Source organism: Chanodichthys erythropterus, chromosome 9 (genome assembly GCF_024489055.1).
Source record: "Chanodichthys erythropterus isolate Z2021 chromosome 9, ASM2448905v1, whole genome shotgun sequence".
Taxonomy (NCBI): domain Eukaryota; kingdom Metazoa; phylum Chordata; class Actinopteri; order Cypriniformes; family Xenocyprididae; genus Chanodichthys; species Chanodichthys erythropterus.
This window is the reverse complement of record NC_090229.1, coordinates 29,428,323-29,450,631: the sequence shown is the minus strand read 5'-3', so window position 1 is coordinate 29,450,631 and position 22,309 is coordinate 29,428,323. Positions and strand designations below refer to the sequence as shown.

At 34.7% G+C, this 22,309-nt stretch overlaps 2 protein-coding genes across 4 annotated transcripts in view; both read right to left on the bottom strand.

Annotated features, from left to right (window-relative positions):
* Positions 1–185: 185 nt before the first annotated feature.
* On the bottom strand, positions 186–11,044 carry npm2a (nucleophosmin/nucleoplasmin, 2a). 3 transcript variants are annotated; one of them, XM_067395258.1, is made up of 6 exons: positions 10,928–11,044; positions 4,663–4,889; positions 4,495–4,577; positions 2,867–2,977; positions 2,689–2,782; positions 186–486 (listed from the first exon to the last, which is right to left on the bottom strand). In XM_067395258.1, the coding sequence occupies exons 2-6, from the start codon at positions 4,772–4,774 to the stop codon at positions 425–427; spliced, it is 462 nt and encodes a 153-aa protein (XP_067251359.1). In that variant the 5' UTR covers positions 4,775–4,889; positions 10,928–11,044; the 3' UTR covers positions 186–424. The 3 variants fall into 3 exon arrangements, with proteins under 3 accessions (XP_067251359.1, XP_067251358.1, XP_067251357.1); XM_067395257.1 differs by lacking the exon at positions 10,928–11,044 and adding an exon at positions 5,002–5,055; XM_067395256.1 differs by lacking the exon at positions 10,928–11,044 and having other exon boundaries at positions 4,663–5,033.
* Positions 11,045–14,224: 3,180 nt separating this feature from the next.
* Positions 14,225–22,309, bottom strand: part of adrb3a (adrenoceptor beta 3a) — a 29,036-nt gene continuing 20,951 nt past the window's right edge. The window contains exon 2 of the mRNA XM_067395254.1: positions 14,225–16,223. Within this exon, the coding sequence (XP_067251355.1) occupies positions 16,196–16,223 (28 nt within the window). The 3' untranslated portion in view covers positions 14,225–16,195. The remainder of the gene's footprint in view (positions 16,224–22,309) is intronic.

Here is a 22,309-nt window from a genome sequence, read left to right as displayed (position 1 = left end):
CTGTTTCCTAGCAACGGCTTATTAAGTCATGATGTCATACACTCACCAAGCTAGTTCATCTATTGTGGCCACTGCTAAATAAATACATTTTACAATAAACACCATTCTGCCAAAAGAGGGATTAATCAGTTCACACAAACTGTTGCATTGTACATTATACTTTATTTCAAGTCAGTTGTATCTTTATTTAACATTTTGTGTTCTATTAGGTGTGGAAATCTCAGTCTACAGATGGGGAAAAATACTTATAAAATTGTGGTATTATTTACACTCATTTTATTATTTTACAAGTGATGTTTTTCGTTAGCATTAAAACTCTTGAAGTTAATACAATCTGATACTCTAGAAACATATTGACAATGAGCATATTGCTGTCACACAGGATCCATGATTCAAAATGTCAATATGTTCTCATCACTGGCATTTAACCATCTTCATCCTCCTCTTCGTCGTCCTCTTCTCCTTCAGTCATTTCAATGGGATTCACTGCAAAAAGGCAGAAATTAATATTTAGCATGGTTAAGCACCATTCAAAATTGAATAGGAGTGCAACAGTGTATGACGTATTTTTTCCATTCATTTTTCCCATTGGGATTTTAAAAGTCTTCGTTAAATCAGCTACAAGGTGAATTGCAACAATACAAACTTGGATTTGAAACAAAAAAGTATTTGAAAATTGAACAAGACTACTTAACGCTGTACTTAACGCTTTAAAGGGATAGTTCACCCAAAAATGAAAATTTGATGTTTATCTGCTTACCCCCAGGGCATCCAAGATGTAGATGACTTTTTTTCTTCAGTCGAACGCAAATTATGATTTTTAACTGCAACCGCTGCCGTTTGTCAGTCAAATAATAGCAGTGATTGGGAACTTGAACAATAAGAGTCGAAAAAACTTCCATAGACAAATCCAAATTAAACCCTGCGGCTCGTGACGGCACATTGATGTCCTAAGACACGAAACGATCGGTTTGTGCGAGAAACCGAACAGTATTTATATAATTTTTTACCTCTAATACACCACTATGTCCAACTCCGTTCAGCTTCCGGCTAGTGAGGTCTGATCACGCTCTGACAATGGAAGTGATGTCTCGCGCTCATTGAAGTATATGGGCGAGACATCACTTCCGTCTTCAGAACACGTTTTTTGACCTCACTAACAGGAAGCTGAACGAAGTTGGACATAGTGGTGTATTAGAGGTAAAAATTATATAAATAATGTTCGGTTTCTCGCACAAACCGATCGTTTCGTGTCTTAGGACTGAAGAAAAAAAGTCACCTACATCTTGGATGCACTGGGTAAGCAGATAAACATCAAATTTTCATTTTTGGGAAAAAAAAACTACAATCCCATGAAACATTGCAAACAGCATAATTGAACTAAAAACAATGTTGAAATATAAAACTAGTCATTAAATGTTGACATGTAAAAACAATATATTTTAAGTTTATTGCAAAATATGCCTATATGCCAACATTTAAGTATTTTGGATAGAGAGAGAGATCGACTCGATTACGGCGGAACGAAAGAGCCATCTGTTTTTCTGACTTTCTGATTGGTGTAATTTTCTGTGCAGTTTTTCTCCAAGAATTCACTGTTAAAGGACTAGTTCACATCCAAGATGTACATGTCTTTCTTTCTTCAGTTGAAAAGAAATTAAGGTTTTTGATGAAAACATTCCAGGATTTTTCTCCATATAGTGGACTTCAATGAAGCCCAAACGGTTGAAGGTCAAAATTACAGTTTCAGGGTAGCTTCAAAGGGCTTTAAAGACAAGAGTCTTATCTAGAGAAACCATCACTTATTTTCAAAAAAAACAAAAAAAAAAAAAAAAAAAACCCACAAATGCTCATCTTGAACTAGCTATCTTCTCTATTAGACACTGCTAAGTGTATTACTGCCCTCCTCAGGTCAAAGTTTAAACTAATTTGTCATATACAATATGCTTGTGCAAGTATATAACAATTAGTTCAAACTTTGACCTGTGGAGGGCAGTAATACACTTAGCAGTGTCTACACTGCCAGAATTCTAATAGAGAAGAAAAAGAGAGCTAGTTCAAGATGAGCATGTGTGGTTAAACCGCATGTAATTTTTTTTTAGAAATCAGCGATGGGTTCTCTATCATAAGACCCTTATTTCTCGTCTGGGATCACGTAGAACACTTTGAAGCTGCACTAAAACTGTAATTTTGACCTTCAACTGTTTGGGCTCCACTGAAGTCCACTATATGGAGAAAAATCCTGGAATATTTTCATCAAAAACCTTAATTTCTTTTCAACTGAAGAGAAAAGGACATCTTGGATGACATGGGGGTGAGTAAATTATCAGGAAATTTTCATTTGAAAGTGAACTAATCCTTAAATTATTTTAATTTAAAACAATACAAATACAGTGAATTAATCAACTTAAACTTTAGTATATTGCAATCAATTTTAAATTAAAATTTAATTATTTCAGTTTTGTGGAAAAACTGTTGGCCTAAGGAAACTCCTTGTGTGTGACCATGTTGAATTTCTTTGAATTGCAATTCAGTGCAATCTTGGTCATTCTGATTCAAATTTCCATTCAACAACCTGCGTTTTTACACTTGTGAATTGACAGGGAGCTAACTCTAAAACAATGAGTTTTGCCCAACTTCGGAGAACACAGAAAAAAAGAATAAAAGTATTCTAAAGCAAACTCTTACATGTGATATGCTGAGCAGAGATGAACACAGGTCCTTTACCAGAGCTGAGTTTAAATGTGACAGGTGGTATAAGCTCCAAACTAGGAAAACTGATCTGTAACATATGACAAAATATTCACTCATGTACTTAAGACTTTCAATCAATCAAACAAACTATTAGCCACAATAATAAATTCACCATTGGCATGCAGTGGCGGAGGGTTGCAATTGGCAATGGTTTGGAAGCTCCGACACTATCACAGACGGCCACAATATGCATCTCATCTCCTGCCTCCTCACTAAGACATATCTGTGAAAACAGAAATCAGGCCATTTCAGAGCAATGAAAAACCTGTGGATCTGTATGTAGGTTAGCAGGCCCACTCATACACTTTATTAAAACCTTTTTAATATTTCATCCAAAAATTCAAGTCATTCACCCTCATGTACCGAAATGTAATAACCCGTGAACACAAAAGGTACATTTTATGTTTTATAATGAAAATGAAAGTGAATATGGACTGGTACTCAAGCCACAAAATGACAAAAAGCATCATAAAAGTTATAAAGTAGTTCAAGGCCCTGGCGCATTACAGTTCCTTAAAGTGTTAGTTCACCCAAAAATGAAAATTCTGTCATTTATTACTTACCCTCATGCCGTTCCACACCCGTAAGACCTTTGTTCATCTTCGGAACACAAATTAAGATATTTTAGTTGAAATCTGATGGCTCCGTGAGGCCTTCATAGGGAGCAATGTCACTTCCTCTCTCAAGATCCATAAAGGTACTAAAAACATATTTAAATCGGTTCATGCGAGTACAGTGGTTCAATATTAATATTATAAAGCAACAAGAATATTTTGAGCGCCAAAAAAACAAAATAATGACTTATTTAGTGATGGCCGATTTATAATATTAATATTGAACCACTGTACTCACATGAACTGATTTAAATATGTTTTTTAGTACCTTTATGGATCTTAAGAGAGGAAATGTCATTGCTCCCTATGAAGGCCTCATGGAGACTTGGGTAAAATTGGTTTTATAGTCGCACATTCGGACTTCTGATAAATTCAGACTTTCCAATAAATGTACAATAAATTAATGTTTGCGAATATTAAGCAGCGACATGATATTGACAACCAACGATTGTCAACTTACAACATTTTTCACAGTCGATCAAAATAGGCAAGTATTGTTTTAATGGCATATTTACGTGTGAATGTCCACTGAATGTCCATTGTAGTGTGATTAACAAGGCTATTGAATACGGATGTCCGAATGTGCTAATATAAAACCAACTTTACCAAAGTCTCACAGAGCCATCGGATTTCAACAAAAATATCTTAATTTGTGTTCCGAAGATTAACAAAGGTCTTACGGGTTTGGAACGGCATGAGGGGGAGTAATAAATGACAGAATTTTCGTTTTTGGATGAACTAACCCTTTAACTTCGGCAAATTATTTCAAGCCTTCAGCTTGGAAAAAAAATAAATATTTTTTTTAAAAACTCATACATACATGTATAAACACATAAACAAACAAACATGGCTCCATTTGTGTTCATGAGCAATGCTCGATCCATGGATGAAAAGATTTGACTGAGAAGAATGATTCAATGAATCGGACTTGCTCAATGATCCAGTCACAACGACTAACAGCTTCCTGGAGGAAGAGCTGTATAACATATGCCACTGCCACGGGAAAAGAAAAGTCAATACGATTTTGTAACAACATGAGGGTGAGTAAATGTTGACAATGTTCATGTTGGGGTGGACATGTGAGGCCTAAAACTGCGTTTGTGATAAGAACTGATGGATTTGTTACCGTTTTGATGAAAAACTGATTCTCCAGAAGATCATTTTCCGCTTGAAAGACAGCTGTGGTCTTAGAGTCACTGAGTACACAACCTTTCAGGAAAGAAAGCCAGTAAAAGCAGGTAAAACACCGAGGGCAATCGAAATGGCTCGTTGTACAGGATGGAATTGATCTTACCCCAGTGAACACAGGCTCTGTCAGACACAGATGATGAGCTGGATATTTCCGACAGACTGACTGAAGCTACAGAATCATTTTCGACAAAGCAGTTTGTCATTTCAACCAGCATAAATGCTATTCAGGTGAAACGGCGTGGGGAGAAAAATCTGTCTGCACCCTTTCTTCGCCTGGACAATTCAGCACGGCCCCAGTCGTAAATGTTTGTTTACAAATGGGCGAATTTTCTTGAGAATATAATCAAAAAAGTACAATCAAGATCAATATCAGTTACTATACCCTGGCACAAGGATTAAACAACTATATATTTAAAATACAGTGCTATTCACATCGACACACCTGTAAACAGCGAGAAAAACACTAAATGCAGATCACTGATAAATTGGATCTGTTGGTGATGAAATTCAGGTGTTTTTTCCTGAGCGTGAGACGCTTTATCAGACACCAGAGGGCGCTCGATTACTTCTTATCAAGTTTGTTTCCTGAGGATGTTATTTAAAGTTTATCTTACCGTATGTTAGTGTTATTTCTTAAATACAAATTTTATTAACTTAAAGTTTGCTTAAACAACAGTCATATGTGTTGTATTTATTTCTTTATTTTTAGAAGAAGTCTCAGAATCAAGCAAATGAATGGGTGACAGTTTATTTGTTTATACATTTTACATAATTCTTGCCTTAAACAACATGTTGGCAGTCATACCCCCGGTTACAGAGACAGGCTTAAGCTAGTCCCAGACTAAAATGCATGTTTGAGCTGTTTTAACTGAAAGTAACTTGTACTGACATATCTTAAAATAGGTCAGTGCCATAGTTTTGTCCCAAGTTGCACACCAGTTCTGTTTTTTTTTTTCTGTTTTTTTTTCTAGTGTATGTTTATAAAAGCTACTTAAAAATCCTAATTGAACTAAGGCCTAATCCTGGTTTAGGCTAAGCCCTGTCTGTGAAAGCGGGTAATGACCTGTATCAATTTAATCAAGCATAAACACATGCATATATATATATATATATATATATATATATATATATATATATATATATATATATATATATATATATATATATATATATATATTAAAAAAAAAAAAGCTAAATGGCTGTTTAAAATGTATGAGTTTATTTTTATAAACCAAATTATGACAGAAAAACTACTACTTACATTTTTTATTTAGCCCCCAGCCCCCCTCTCTCAGTAATCTCTCTCTCTCTTCTGTCTGTATGTAGGTTTTCGCTTTTGTATCTTTATAGTTTTGGTCACAGGAAAATCATCATCGAGATCACAGCCATACTGTGGAATTTATAAACATTAGTCCTGGGGTCAGAGGGTGTGATTCCCGCAGAGAGATTATCACTCTGTGATAATAATGTATATTTCTGTTTCACATGTCAATATCTTATGCTCAGCTGAACAACAGTTCTTCTTCCGCATTTTGTTTTTTTGTCTAAGGCAGGTGAATGCTCCTTGCTTTTCCACAGTCACTTACTAGATCTTCATTTTTAGTTTATTGCATCCTTGGCTCACTGTGGCAGTAGACTTTTCTTAAGTTAAAATAAAATCCTATGGTCATAAATTGGATAAAATGAAGTAGTATGTCACTCAAATGTTATTTTTTTATTAATAATATTTGCATATTATATTATATTCCATTATATTATATTATATTATATTTGGTCCTTGCATTTGATTGGCTTAATGGCCTTCCAAGAGAGTTTGTTACATGTTGAAGTACACTTTTTTTTTTTCTTCTACCTTTCTGTTTGTTTCTGTATAATATAAAAAGGAACTTTTCTATTATTGTTGTACCTGGAAATGTCACATATATAGATAGAGGTCATTAATTTCCTGTCCTGTGTCATATTCTTGAGTATCTGCCTTTTTCCTGAGCATACAAGTGTCCTGCGATTCATACCAGAACCCTGGTTTGAGTTTCTAGTCAAAATGTATTTGATTTTCTTTACTAATCTAATTTGTTTAGCCATAATCACTAATCTTTACTAATCTTCATTGTTTAGCCATAATCAGATTTACAGTAGTGTTTTGTTTTTTGAAGGAAGTCTCTTATGCTGCTCACTAAGGCTGCATTTATTTGATCAAAATACACTGAAAAAATAATGTGAAATATTATTACATTTTAAAAGAACTGTTTTCTTTTGTAATATATTTTAAAATGTAACTTGTTCCTGTGACGCGAAGCTGAATTTTCAGCAGTTATTCCTCCAGTCTTCAGTGTCACATGAACCTTCAGAAATCATTTCAATATACTCATTCAGTGCTCAAGAAACATTTCTTATTATCAATGTTGCTGCTTAAAATTATTGTGGAAATCGTGATCCAATTTGTTTCAGGATGCTTTTTTAAATAGAAAGTTCAAAAGAACAGCATTTATTTGAAATAAAAATATTTTTATAACTTTAAAAATGTTTTTACTGTGACTTTTGATCAGTTTAGTGCATCCTTGCTGAATAAAATTCTTAATTTCTTTTAAAAAAAAATGTTACTGACCCCAAACTATTGAGCAATAGTTTATCTCTTTAAAATGTGTGGACACTGCCAGTGCTTTCTTCATCAGGTTTTTGCATTTGTTTTCATCTGATCAGTGTGAGTACTTGTGTATCACTGAAGAAGAAGAAAAGACTTCTGACCTTTAGTTAACCTCTTAGGATTTTTATTGTTTTATGATTTTCACATTTGACTCACTGATGTTGCTGGGTGAAATTCTTGTACACATTGTTTTGGCGGGTGAGTCCGACATGTTGGCTGTGCTGCTTATCAGATGGCTAACCAATCTATCCTGCTCTATGACATTTTTACCTCTTCTTTTCTGAGGAATTTTCCACATTCTCTTTTTTAGTAAGTACAAATAGTGCATACCCACTCACTCCACACTCATCTTACTCTTGTTATCTCTGATGTCCCTGTTATCTTGGCATCAACACCCTGCCCAGACCTGCAGTTTATTTGAGGAACACAGAAACTCATAAACGCGGACTGTATTACTCAGAATTTTGAAAGAAATAGGAATTATGTTGCGCAGATACTATTGTGAAATGTTGTTTGGGTTGATACTATTTTAAGTCGATGAAGTGAAGCATTCAGATATTTTTAAACTTTGTAGAGCATGAATAGAAATTATCTACAATAGTCACATTTACATAGTAAATAGTGAATCAATACTTGGTCAAACTTTAGTTTGGGGAACACATATTTGCTATTAACTATGACTTTTGCCTCCAAAAAAACAACTAATTCACTGCTTATTAATAGTTAGTAGTGGTTAAGTTTAGGTGTTGGGTAGGATTAAAGGATGTAAAATATGGTCATGCAGATTAAGGCATTAATGTGTGCTAGAAATATGCAAGCTAATATGCATCTAGTTAAAGGGTTAGTTCAGCCAAAACTGAAAAAAATGTAATTTATTACTCACCCTCATGCCGTTCCACACCCGTAAGACCTTCGTTAATCTTCGGAACACAAATTAAGATATTTTTGTTGAAATCTGATGACTCAGTGAGGCCTCCATAGCCAGCAATGATATTTCCTCTCATGATCCATTAATGTATTAAAAACATATTTAAAGCAGTTCATGTGAGTACAGTGGTTCAATATTAATATTATAAAGCGACGAGAATATTTTTGGTGCTCCAAAAAAACAAAATAACAACTTGGCCGATTTCAAAGCACTGCATCAGGAAGCTTCGGAGTGTTATGATGCTTCTGTGTCGAATCATGATTCGGATCGCATGTCAAACCGCTAAACTGCTGAAATCATGTGACTTTGGCGCTCCGAACTGCTGATTTGACACGCTGATTCATAATGCTCTGAAGCTTCCTGAAGCAGTGTTTTGAAATCGGCCATTACTATACAAGTCGTCTTTTTTTTTTTTTTTTTGGTGCACCAAAAATATTCTTGTCGCTTTATAATATTAATATTGAACCACTGTACTCACATGAACTGATTTAAATATGTTTTTAGTACCTTTATGGATCTTGAGAGAGGAAATGTCATTGCTCCCTATGCAGGCCTCACGGAGCCATCGGATTTCAACAAAAATATCTTAATTTGCGTTCCGAAGATTAATGCAGGTCTTATGGGTGTGGAACGGCATGAGGGTGAGTAATAAATGACAGAATTTTCATTTTTGGGTGACACTTTAATAGTGAGAATAGGCCCCCTAACTGAAGTATTACCTAATAATTAATTTTACTACTACTGCTACTACGGTTTTATTTTTATTGTGACTTTTTAAAACTTTGGTCACAGTGTTATGTAAGTTACTCTAAAAAAATAATTAATTACTAGCTACTAATTACATAGTCAAAAGTCTAATTAGATTATTGTACTAAGGACCCTCTCTAAAAAAAAAGTATCGGATTACTTATTACTAATTACTTGCTAAATTCTATATCAACCCTGACCAATTGAACAATACAAGGATAGACATGAAACTGCACTTTTAATTCTTTCAAAATAAACTATTTATGCACAATGGCATAAATTACTCTTGAACTGACCAATGTGAATAGGTTTCATTAAAAACATACATTTTAAAGTCCCCCTGTGGTGAAAATCAAGTTTTAAATGTTGTTCATATGTCTCTCTGGTGTTTTTAACATGCTTTAAGACAAACCATGTGCAAATTCAAAGTCAACACCATTGCTGAGTATTTTCTCTTTAAAACTGCAGTAAACCAAAGACAGTCTCAAACCCACGGTTTGAAATCGCTGTTGTTTCTGATGTCACAAACTACCTTGTAAACTACCTTGTAACCAATCACGTCAACGTGCCGGTGGGGTTTAGCATATCGTTAACTGACCACGCAAAGGAGCCTCAGGCTGATTCTCAAATGGCACCCTAAACCCTCACGGTCTTCCTCTGAGCCCGCACATTTGTGACGTAATGCCGCTTTGACTGCTGGGGAAAGTCCTCTGCATGCCTTATTAGCTGTTTGATAACATAGTCAAGCAAAAGGCTAATCATATTAATTACCGTTATGTGTCAGACATTGTATAAAGCAATACCATTGTGCACCGTTTACCTCAGTAAGTTGACCGAGTGGATCTCGTCTGAGCTTGTGCGAGTGAGTGGAGGCGGGGCTAATTATCATATTCATAGATCCTTGTATATTAAATTAGGCAAGGGTGTAGAGTTGCTTTCAAGCTATTCTAAGCTGATTATTATTTTTTTGTTTTCACAGGAAAAAAGTTTAAATGTAATTTTGGTGATTAAAGATGAGTTTTAAAGGATAAAATTATTGACTACATCCACTATTTTTTTATAACGAATTGTTGTGTAGTCTATACAGCATTAAATGCAATTACATTAGAAGTAACTATAATTAAAGTACAGAAAAATTTTTCTTCTTTTTACTAGTCATAAAACTGAATTTTAAACTACATTTAACAGTTCATTATGATTCTGATAGTGTCTATATTTTCATATAGTTGAAGCACATCTGTAACAGTTTGATTGTAGCCATTGATTCCCTTAGTTGAATCTTAAATTCCCTTCATTCCAACATTTATTTGTTTTAGAGATTCTGAGTAACTCCGTCCGTCTTCAACCATGATCTGATATACCTCTTTAGGAAAATTCATCTTCCCTCCTGACATGATGCTGTTTATTATGGCTTTGAGCTGCATGGGAGGTTTGAAGATCACTATCTCCTGAGATGATGATTTTTTTTTTTTTTTTTCAGTACTTAGGCCGATTTTAGTAGAGGTCATTGACCGAGAGAAGGTACAGTGATGGCGTTAAAGTATCGTCAAATCCCTGGTGCCACTCTAAATGCTAGTTCTGACGTTTTTCCTTGTGTAAATGCTTTAAGGATATTGTTTTGCCTTGCCCTGTATCCACATGCTTTTGTTGTCAGCTCATCTTGTGCTGTGAATGGAGGCTCTCCTTTAATTGTTTCCATCCAGTACAGCTGGAGTGATAAGGGTGTTGTTACATCCTGGGCTGTCGTAATGCTGCATTCACCAAATGAACTGGTAAACACACATGCATGCATACACTATATCTGTCTGTTGAGCTGTGTAGAACTTTATATATGGTGCAACTCAGTCATTTTTTTGTGTTTATGTTTTGCTGAGTCATATCTGGATTATACTGACAACCACATTTACATTTAAAATTTAAATGTACATTTACATTTAAACACGAGAAGTGCTTTTAATACAAAGTTTCAGACATCGTTCCGAATAGTTCAAGCTAGAACAGGGATAAAAGAATTGTAAAAGATGAAGACGATTATTGTGTTTGTTTTACCAGCAGGGTTCAGTTAAGTGCTCACAGAAGAGATGAGTTTCCAGCTGTTTTTATGAATATTGTCAGGGATTCGGCTTTCCGGATAGGGTTGGGAGGATCATTCCACTAGCAAGCAACAGCAAAAACATTCTGGAAAGTGATTTTGTGCCTCTCTATGATGATACCACAAGGTGCAGCTTACTTACCGACCGCAGGCTTCTGGAGGAGATGTAGACTTGTAGGAGGATGTGGATCAGTCGCCGTTTTGTAGGCAAGCACCAGTGTCTTGAAGTGTGACGTGGGCTTTCTTGGGCTGGTTGAAGACCAGTCGTTCTGCTGCATTCTGGATCCTTTATAGAGATTTGATTGTATGTTGGAAGACCAGCCAGAAGAGCGTTGCAATAGTTTAGTGGTGTGGATGCAGTGCATTATAGTGCAGAAGCTATAGTGTTTTGAGTTACTGATGCTATTGTAATAAAGCACTTTTTGCAGTCAGAGGGAATTAACAAAATAAATAAAGTATTATGCAGGTCATGTGATCTCGACATGTCGACAGCTTTTATTGGGCTACTGATAACCTTTGTAAAAAAAAAAAAAAAAAAAAAAAATATATATATATATTTTTTTTTTACAAAGGGTCATGTGATCTCGACATGTCGACAGCTTTTATTGAATTTTATATTTTATATATTTATATATATAATATATTTTTTTAGTATTTATTAGTATTTATTATGGAATATACTTTAGTGTAATGGTATTAGGGCACTTAATTGCATGTTATTTACAATTAAATGTAAATATATTATAGTTTAAATATATATTAAATGCAATTATTTAATTTTTTTTTTGTGGACCTGAGTACATCTTTATATGTAATTCCATAATTACCTCTATTGTCTTTGTAATGTGGTTAAAGTGTACTGCTGAATATAGATGTTTGTGGTAAACTAAAATAAACTTTAATGCCATTTCTATTGAAACTTGTATGCCATGTATTTAAATATATTTGTAATTACACATTTGTTTGGATGAAGCTGCAATTTAGTACATTTTAAAGTATAATAACTTTTAAATGTAATAGCAAATAATACACTATAGATAAAATTATAATCAAGTACTTTACATATACTTACAGTAGTATGTTAGTCAACAGACCAAAATAAGTGTTCTTCTCTAAAACTTGACAAAATTTTTTAAAATGTAATGATTTAAAAATTACTTACTTAAAAAATACTTTGAAGTAAAACATTCATTTGAAGTTATTACAAAGTGCACTTTTTTTTTTTTTTTTTTTTTTTTTTTTTTAAAGTACTTAACGGGATAGTTCACCCAAAAAATTTTATTATCACATGATTTACTCACCCTTAAATCATCCTAGGTGTATATGACTATCTTCTTTCAGATGAATACAATCAGAGAATATACTTAGTCCTCCAAGGTTTATAATGGTTGTGAATGGGGGCCCAAATTCATTTGTGTAAGAAACAAAAAAAAAACAAAACAAAACAAAACAAAACAAAAAAAACAAAAACAAAAAAAAACAACTTGTCATTGTGTAGAACATCATGGCATTGTGTACTACGTCGAAGTTAACGCTTTTTCGGCGTACGTCGAATGTGTGTGACTGTTGCGCTGGAAGCTCATTATTTTACTTTACAAAGTTTTAAATATGGATAATTTTCTTACACAAATGCATCGATTCACCTCAGAAGTCCTTTATTACCCCCCTGGAGTTATATGGATTCATTTTTTTTATGGACAGATGCATTATTTTTGTCTTTAGAATTTGGGACGCCATTCACAACCATTATAAACCTTGGAGGACTAAGGATATTTTTAAATCTCCAATTGTGTTCGTTTGAAAGAAGACAGTCATATAAATCTAGGATGGCTTGATGGTGAGTAAATCATGGGATCATTTTCATTTTTGGTTGAACTATCCCTTTAAGCAATAGACAGTCATGAAAGTGTACTCTCTTTAAGTACACTTAAAGGATTAGTTCACTTTTAAACAAAATTTTCATGATAATTTACTCACCCCCATGTCATCCAAGATGTCAATGTCCTTCTTTCTTCAGTCGAAAATAATTTTTTTTTGAAGTTTTTGATAAAAACATTCCAGGATTTTTCTCCATATAGTGGACTTCAATGGGCACCAAATGGTTGAAGGTCAAAATTACAATTTCATTGCAGATTCAAAGCATTCTATGTGATCCCAGATGAGAAATAAGGGTCTTATCTAGAGAAACCATTGCTTATTTTCTAAAAAATAAATAAAATTATATACGTTTTAACCATAAATGCTCATCTTGAACTAGCTCTCTTCTTCTTCTCTATTAGAATTCCGGCAGTGTAGACACAGCTAAGTGTATTACTGCCCTCCACAGGTCAAAGTTTGAACTAATTTTTATATACTATTGAACTAGCATATTGTATATGACAATTGTGTTCAAACTTTGACCTGTGGAGGGAAATAATAAACTTAGCAGTGTGATAGAGAAGAAGAAGAAGAAGAGAGCTAGTTAAAGATGAGCATTTATGGTTAAAATGTTTTTTTTTTTACAAAATGAGTGATTGTTTCTCTAGATAAGTCCATTATTTCTCATCTGGGATTGTGTAGAACAATTTGAAGCTGCAGTGAAACTAACTTTGACCTTCAACTGTTTGATGCCCATTGAAGTCCACTATATGGAAAAAAAATCCTGGAATGTTTTCATCAAAAACTTTAATTTCTTTTCAACTGAAGAAAGAAAGACATGGACATCTTGGATGACATGGGGGTGAGTAAATTATCAGGAAAAGTTTATTTAAAAGTGGACTAATCCTTTAAGTGGCATTTTATTTCATTAATATTATATTGTCTGCAAGTACATTTTTTACATATAAGGTTACACTTTATTTCGATTATCAACTTTACTAACTTTCTACTCACTACCTATAAGTCACTTTGCAACTACATTTCAACTAACTCATTAAAATATTAGAAGACTGTTAGGTTAGGGTTAGGTGTTAGGGTTTAGGTTACCAAATATAAGTTTGTACTTAAGTTAGTTAGTAATATGTACACTACAAATGCACATTCAACACAATTAAATATAATTATTTTTTCATAAGGGATGAATGTAATCTTCATGTGGAAGTGTACATTTATAAACTGATTTCAAAAGTGTTATTCGTCTTTTTTTTCTTTTTTTTAATAGGAAAAAGCTAAGTGCACATTTAAATTCTAAATCAGTGGTGACATTGTCTTGTCATTTAGATGCAATGACTTAAACCATCTTTCTCACACTACACTCATTCTGAGCCCACATAATGAATATAATATCTTTAAGAGATTTTTTTTTTTTTTTTTTTTTTAATTTCAGAATTTTGAGCATTTCTGTCAGCGCAAACATTCTTTTGCCTCACATACATACAATTACACACAATTTTATATACAGAGTTTGAAAGGTAGACTGATCTTGCTTAAAATGTATTTAATATCAATAAGTATTCATCTGACATTTAATTTTTGGTTTCCCTTTGTAGTCTCTCTTAAATAATACATTTATCTCTACCACTGTACCTGATAAAAAACCTGAAAAACAAACAAAACAAATGTACCTAAAATCCTGTTCTCATATTTGTCCTGTTAACATAACATTGAAACTCCACCATTGGATATTATAGAGTTGTCACAACTGTCAAATCCTTGCTAGAAGGGCATTTTGGTCAACTGCCGTTACAGAGGAAATCAATGAAAGAGGATGCAGTATGTTTAGACTTGGTATGAGATGGCATTGCGATCTGTGCAAACAGGAAAAATTAAAAAACTAGATTTTTTGGCTAGTATCACATTAAGCATAGAAAGTGATGTTATACAACAAATAGGTGAATGTGTTCCCTATGTCAAAAATACATTCTGGAATATGAGGTTCAGGTGCTTGCTTATCTTGTAGGCCTATAATAATAATAATAATAATAATAATAATAATAAAAACTATTGTGCGTAGAGTTCTGTATATTGTAATGGTTGGAGGAGTGTAAAGCTTTTATTTATTTATTTTATTTTTTTCTGAATTTCTGAAATAAACTGTAAAATAGCAGCATTGAACATGAGCCAGCAAAACAGATAAATCTGATGAGGATCAAAGTTAAAAATATTTTTTTTGAGCAGGGATGCATGATATATCGATTATCGGATGATATTAGATGTTTTTATTTTCAAATTTATTGGTTTTAGATATATAATTGCATATACATTATTACATTTTCTGTCATCTAACACTCATTTAAAGTTAACTTTAATTTAATCTTCAGAAAATCTCAAAATGGATATCAGTTATCCATACTGTATATTATCATTTCACTATTGATTTTAGTTTTTATTTATTTACACAAAATAGTGTAGAATTGTAACATTGGCTATTCTTCTGGTTTATCAGTATCAACCAGAATTTTAATATCATGCATCCCTAATTTTGAGTGAGTGAAGAGTTGGCCTTCCTCTGCTTTTTACAACAGTTTACACTTTTACACAGCAACCATATTTGAATGATCCCATTCAAATTGGTGAAGCTGTCTACCCGCTCTCGACGTTCTCGGGAGAGTTCAGGTTTGCTTGCGGTGTAGATGGATGCTGGAACGCGAAATCTTGTAGCTTATATTGAGGTGGCTGGACTGGGAAAAATCAGTGGACTACTGAACCTGTACAACACAGAAATATTAATGTGGCAGGCATTTTACACATTCACAGCTAAAATGTGGGGAGTAAAATAAATAATAATAATTTAGTATAGGATATTGTACAAAATCTAAACTTTTCATTAAAAAAACCCAAAAAACAAACAAACAAAAAAAAAAACACTGTGCTTGGAAAGTCTATTCAAAGTTATTGTGTCCATGTATTTGAAGAAGTCCATACTCAGAACATAGCACTAAAACACATGTTGGAGGACCTACAGGTCTGATTAGTTTTTTTGCCAAACAAACTAGACCAAACTGGGCTGAAGTGGATCACTCCAGTTCTCCTCGCCATTACACTCCTCCATGAGCAGTACAAGTTCAGTCGTTCTCTCCATAGACGGGTTGTTTGTGAGAAAGTTCTCTCAGCGCTTGCCTCTCTATGTTTATAACTTTGCACCCTTCTGTCTTTCATTTTTGGAGCAGGCTCCCCTGATGGCTTCATGGATGTTTTGCTGGGCCCTTGTGGTCTCTGCTGGGGAAGTCCTGCCAACTGTGATGTAAGTCAGTCCTTTTCCCTGTTTCTTCCTCAGCGTCCTTTTCTTTCAACCATGCAAAAGACTCTCAGCCATCCTGCTCCTCTAGGTTACAGCTGGAGGAAAGAAATAAAAAAAAGATCAGATAGAGTTAAAGTTGAAGCATGTAAATGTTTTTCAATACATTTTGTAACTTGTTAAATAGTTTATCTTACTCTAGCTGAATACGTGGAAACATCTATAAGAACCATTTTCAGGTGCTATGAAACATTGTCTGATACAGAAACATTAGATCAACCAAGATTGGGGTGGTACTATCTGTTTCTGACCAATAAAGGATGGGGGAGTGTTATATATATACCGGTGTATATATATATATTATAGTATATATATAAACTGAAACTACACACTTCACCTTTAAGGGTTACAAAACTTGTACAAAACAACATGTTTAGACATTTGAAAAGAAGCAGTGAGTTGATGAATGTTTATATGTGAATAAAAGCCTAAATTGAAATGGTTCAGCAATCGTGTCTCTTCAGAAAATTGGACTAAACCGATCAATTCATATGGATTAGTTTTACAATCTCTTTATGAACTTTTAGAAGCGTCAAAGTGTCAGTTGTGTAGCTGTCTATGGAGGGACAGAAAGCTGTCATATTTCTTCAAAAAGACCTTCATTTGTGTCCCGAAGAAGAACGAAAGTCTTACGAGTTTGGAACGATACGAGGGAGAGTAATTATTGACAGAATTTTCATTTTTGGGTGAACTAACCCTTTAAGCGGTAAGATATAAGTGGTCAAAGCTGTCCACACTGTTAAACTCCGTATGAACGGCGACATTGGCAAAGACATTGGCTGCATGTCTAAATGCAAATTTTATTCTGACAGTCACTGGCTTGTAAAAGGCATTAGCTTGTCAAATGCTATTTGGATGGACTAGTACCCCCTTCCCCTGTTGCATGCCAGTTCCCAAATTCCTGGTTTCTTAGCTTTAAAAATGTGTTGAATATGGCAGATTCCTTCCACTCAAACCGAGGGGACACAGATATATGCATTTGATAATAAATCTAAACAGCTATGGCATCTTAATGGATGCTGGCCACTGATTACTAAATTCAGTTAGTAAGATTTATTTATTTATTTTTTTAAAGAAAATACTTTTATACTGCAAAAATTCATTAAACTGATCAAAAGTGACAGCAAAGACTTTTACATTGTTGCAAAACATTTTATTCAAATGAAGGCTGTTCTTTTTACTTTTTATCAATGAAAGAATCCTGTAAACAATGCATCATGGTTTCCACAAAAATATTAAGCAGCTGTTTTCAACATTGACAGTATCTGGCTTACTTAGTTGAGGACACTTAGCTGGTTGCTGAAATGAACTCTGAATCATATTCCTGTTATCTCTTTAAAGCTGCTTTGTATAAAGTGCTAAATAAATAAAGGTGACTTGACAATAATAAGAAATGATTCTTGAGCACCAAATCAGCATATTAGAATGATTTCTGAAGGATCATGTGACACTAAAAACTGGAGTAATGATGTTGAAAATGCAGCTTTGCCATCACAGGAATAAATTACATTTTAAATGATAAGAAAAACAGTTATTATAATTGTAATAATATTCCACAATATTATTTTTTTCTGTATTTTTGATCTAATAAATACAGCCATGGTGAGCATAAGAGACTGTTTTCAAAAACATTATGTTAGTAGTGTATGTTAGAATTTGAACCCGGTGTCATCTTTCAGTTTTTGGGTCATGTTTCATCTTGCCTAGGGCAGCAAATGAGCTAGGAGTGCAAACTGGTCTAACTTCATAAAAATATGTGCATTAAACATTGGTTTGGTGGTTAATCTGTCACAGATGGTAGACATTCTGCTAATTTGAATTGACTTGACGGTTGGATCTGTGGGCGCAGCAGTTATAGTGCATATGTTACATGACTAAAGCAGGTTTTAGACCGGCCTACGACTTGTCTCAATCCTATTCCATTGTCAATCTCCTCTGCCTTTCTCCAATGAAGACTGGCTGGTTGAGTGATACTTTTGCCAATGATATTCTCAGTTAAGCATCCCTCATTTCATAGCACCCTCTATTTAACCTCGTCACACTGTTGTGAGCCCTACCTCTTCTCCACTATTTTCTTTCGCTTTAAATGCCTGAGATTCTGATCCTATCTTCACTACTGTACATGTCTCCACAGGAACACATAAACAATACTGAGCATTTATGTGCTATCTGAGGGAAGAGGAAAAAACAAAATGAGAAATGTTCTGAGAGTGCCCGGCCCACCGCTCGATCCTCAAGGGGGCAGCGTGATAGAATATAAGATGACCGGATACATTTCCTAGGTAAAGGTTCTCGGTTTAATAATAGTCAGAATACAATGGAATAAGACATTTTGGTGCCATTTTATATCAAGTATCTTTAACTACTATGTATTGACATTTAAAATAATCATTTGACAAAGTGGATGTTTTTAAATTATCTACATCTTCTATATCAAAAATATAATTAATCATTATAGATTTGAGTTTTTTTGTAAGGTTTTGGATAGTAATTCCTTCTGACGGATCTTGTAACACTTAAAAAATGTGACGCTTTGAGCACTGTTGGCAGATTTGTAAACACTTCTGATTGGCCATTGTTGACACGCTCATTGGATATATCTGTGATTGGTTTCAATGATCAACGCTTCAATAACATTGTAAATAGTCATCATTGATGCTCTTCACCGAGCGCTTACACAAATATATGCACTGGAGCGTTTGAAAGCAGGCGTCTATCATGGACCAGTCCATTGATAGACGCCCGCTTTCAAACGCTACCGCTTTCAAAACGCTTTCAAATTCAAATGCTCCCGTGCGTTGATCATTGTAGTGGCACAATCAGAGATGTTTACGAATTATTACCACTCAGCGCTCAAAGCATCACATTTTAAAAATGTCAGCACTTTTGAGAACTCTACACACAATAAGATATAAATATATTTAGGTACAATTTATATATATATTAGGGGTGTAACGGTACACGTATTTGTACCGAACCGTTTCGATACAGGGCTTTCGGTACGGTGCACGTGTGTACCGAAGCATTACATTGCAACCAATATTCACCACCAATAACCGCAATAAGCTCTGCGTTTTGTTACTTTCGATAAGAAACAAAGTGTTATCCTTCAAATTCTGTCCACGAAATCATGAAGTTTAAACAGAAAATGCCATTTTGACGTGCTTTGATGTGGGCTGACAGATCACTGTACAGGCGCCTCAGTTCAACCGGCAGCGCGAGCGCAAGTGAATGTGTTCATCTCTTCCTCCTTAATACTAGTTACAGAATAAACATGAAAGAACATCTGAAGGTATGTTGCAAGATTCAGTACAACTTACTGAAACGGTCATATCTCATGTAATCGCTCATTCAGTGTTTCAACGGTGGAAAGACAATGAAAGCGTCCGTATTCAACAATATGTCATGATGCATTTACCTCAGAAAAGCCATTCAGTGTTCACAGCTTGTTAGTTCGCTAGAGAAATGAACTCTTTCGCTTAATATACGCACTGTATTAGCCAATGTATTCATTATTTTACTTAATCTTTTAGTGATATCCTGATTAGGCTATTTAATGTATGTTTAAATAAATCTGATGTTAAAATAACAGCCACTGTGTAGAAATGATTATATTTCAACAACGAATTGGAGTAAAAACATTTAGAAGTTAATGCAAAAACTGCCTTAGGTGCAGCTTACAGGTTTGCATACAATTTGTTATTTGAGTGTTGATTATTTTATCTAAAAATAAAAAGCAATTGAATTTAGGCTAATAGTTTGGGCTTCTTTCAAGTTAGGGCTCCCTACATAGGCTAGTTTATAGCATTAACAGAGATCATTTTTTTATCCTTAAGAAACTTTTAGTTTTAATTTCATTTAATATATTTAAAGACAAAAACACAATTTGTTCAGTAAACCTCTGTTTAATAATAAAAAAAAGCAATTTTATGTTTAGTTTTCTCTCCACCTGCTGTACCAAAAACTGTACCGAACCGTGACTTCAATATAATATATATTATATATTAGTGGAGACGTGATGGAGTTGGCCCACCCTTTGCAGCTATTACAGCTTCAACTCTTCTGGGAAGGCTTTCCACAAGGTTTAGGGGTGTGTTTATGGTAATTTTTGACCGTTCTTATAGAAGCGCATTTGTGAGGTCAGGCAGTGATGTTGGATGAGAAGGCCTGGCTTGCAGTCTCCGCTCTAATTCATCCCAAAGATGTTCTATCGGGTTGAGGTCAGGACTCTGTGCAGGCCAGTCAAATTCCTCCACACCAAACTCACTCATCCATGTCTTTATGGACCTTGCTTTGTGCACCGGTGCGCAGTCATGTTGGAACAGGAAGGGGCCATCCTCAAACTGTTCCCACAAACTTGGGAGCATGAAATTGTCCAAAATGTCTTGGTATAATGAAGCATTAAGAGTTCCTTTCACTGAAACTAAGGGGCCAAGCCCAACCCCTGAAAAACAACCCCATACCATAATCCCCCCCTCCACCAAATTTTACACTTGGCACAATGCAGTCAGGTAAGTACCGTTCTCCTGGCAACCACCAATCCCAGACTCGTCCATCTAATTGCCAGACAGAGAAGCGTGATTCGTCACTCCAGAGAACACGTCTCCACTCAATGCAGCTGCTCGGCCACGGAAGCCCATTCCATGAAGCTCTCTACGCACTGTTCTTGAGCTAATCTGAAGGCCACACGAAGTTTGGAGGTCTGTAGCTATTGACTCTGCAGAAAATTGGCGACTTCTGCGCACTGTGTGCCTCAGCATGCGCTGACCATGCTCTGTGATTTTACGTGGCCTACCACTTTGTGACTGAATTGCTGTTGTTCCTAATTGCTTCCACTTTGTTATGATACCACTAACAGTTGACCGTGGAATATTTATTAGTGAGGAAATTTCATGAATGGACTTATTGCACAGGTGGCAACCTATTACGGTACCACGCTTGAATTCACTGAGCTCCTGAGAGCGACCCATTCTTTTACAAATGTTTGTAGAAGCAGTCTGCATTCCTAGGTGCTGGATTTTAAACACCTGTGGCCATGGATGTGATTGAAACACCTGAATTCAATTATTTGGAGGGGTGTCCCAATATTTTTGGCAATATAGTGTGTGTGTGTGTGTATATATATATATCTATCTCTATCTCTATCTATCTATCTATCTATCTATCTATCTATCTATCTATCTATCTATCTATCTATCTATCTATCTATCTATCTATCATCTATCTATCATCTATCTATCTATCTATCTATCTATCTATCATCTATCTATCATCTATCTATCTATCTATCTATCTATCTATCATCTATCTATCTATCTATCTATCTATCTATCTATCTATCTATCTATCTATCTATCTATCTATCTATCTATCTATCTATCTATCTATCTATTTATATGTAAGTGCATAGTTAAGGACACTAATATAAAGTTTGAGTAAAAGTTTAAAAATCATTCTAGAGTGATGTGATTACAATTGGCTCTTTATAATTGAAAGGTGCAGTAGCTGCATTACATTTTCTGTTCGTTTTAAATTGCAGAGTCATAAATATTGGTTTCCCATTGGTTTTCAGTCAGTTAAGCCAGATTTCATTGAGTGGTTTTAGTCTCAATTGCTTTATGAAGCTGAGTTATGTTTCCAAATATTATAACGTGCAACAGGGACTGTCCACTTTTTCAGTTTTATTTTCTCTATAGTGAACCCACAGGTGAAATCCAGGACAAACCTTTATTGAATTTTGGGCATCTACTGTTGCAATATTGTTTTCTAACCTTGACATGCACCATCCGCTTTGATTGACATCCTAACATGATCCATGATATTGGTGTTTATGTACATAACGCTTTTCACAGACACCAAGGCTAGTGTTTCACTGCGAGTTCCAAAATGGAATAATCTCCATGATGCATTGTCCATACTGCTATATTAAACAATACATAGCCCCGTCCTTGGCCACCATTAGCCTCATCTGCCGGAAGCACACTTCACCCTAGCTGCCGAGGTAAGTGGCAGCACAGCCTTGCTTCTGTTTCGAATTTGGCCAGTGCTTTCAGGTTAGTCTGCAAAAAGCTGTTAAGTGTGAAACACGGGGATATTTTCCCAACTTTCAAAAACTGTATATTTA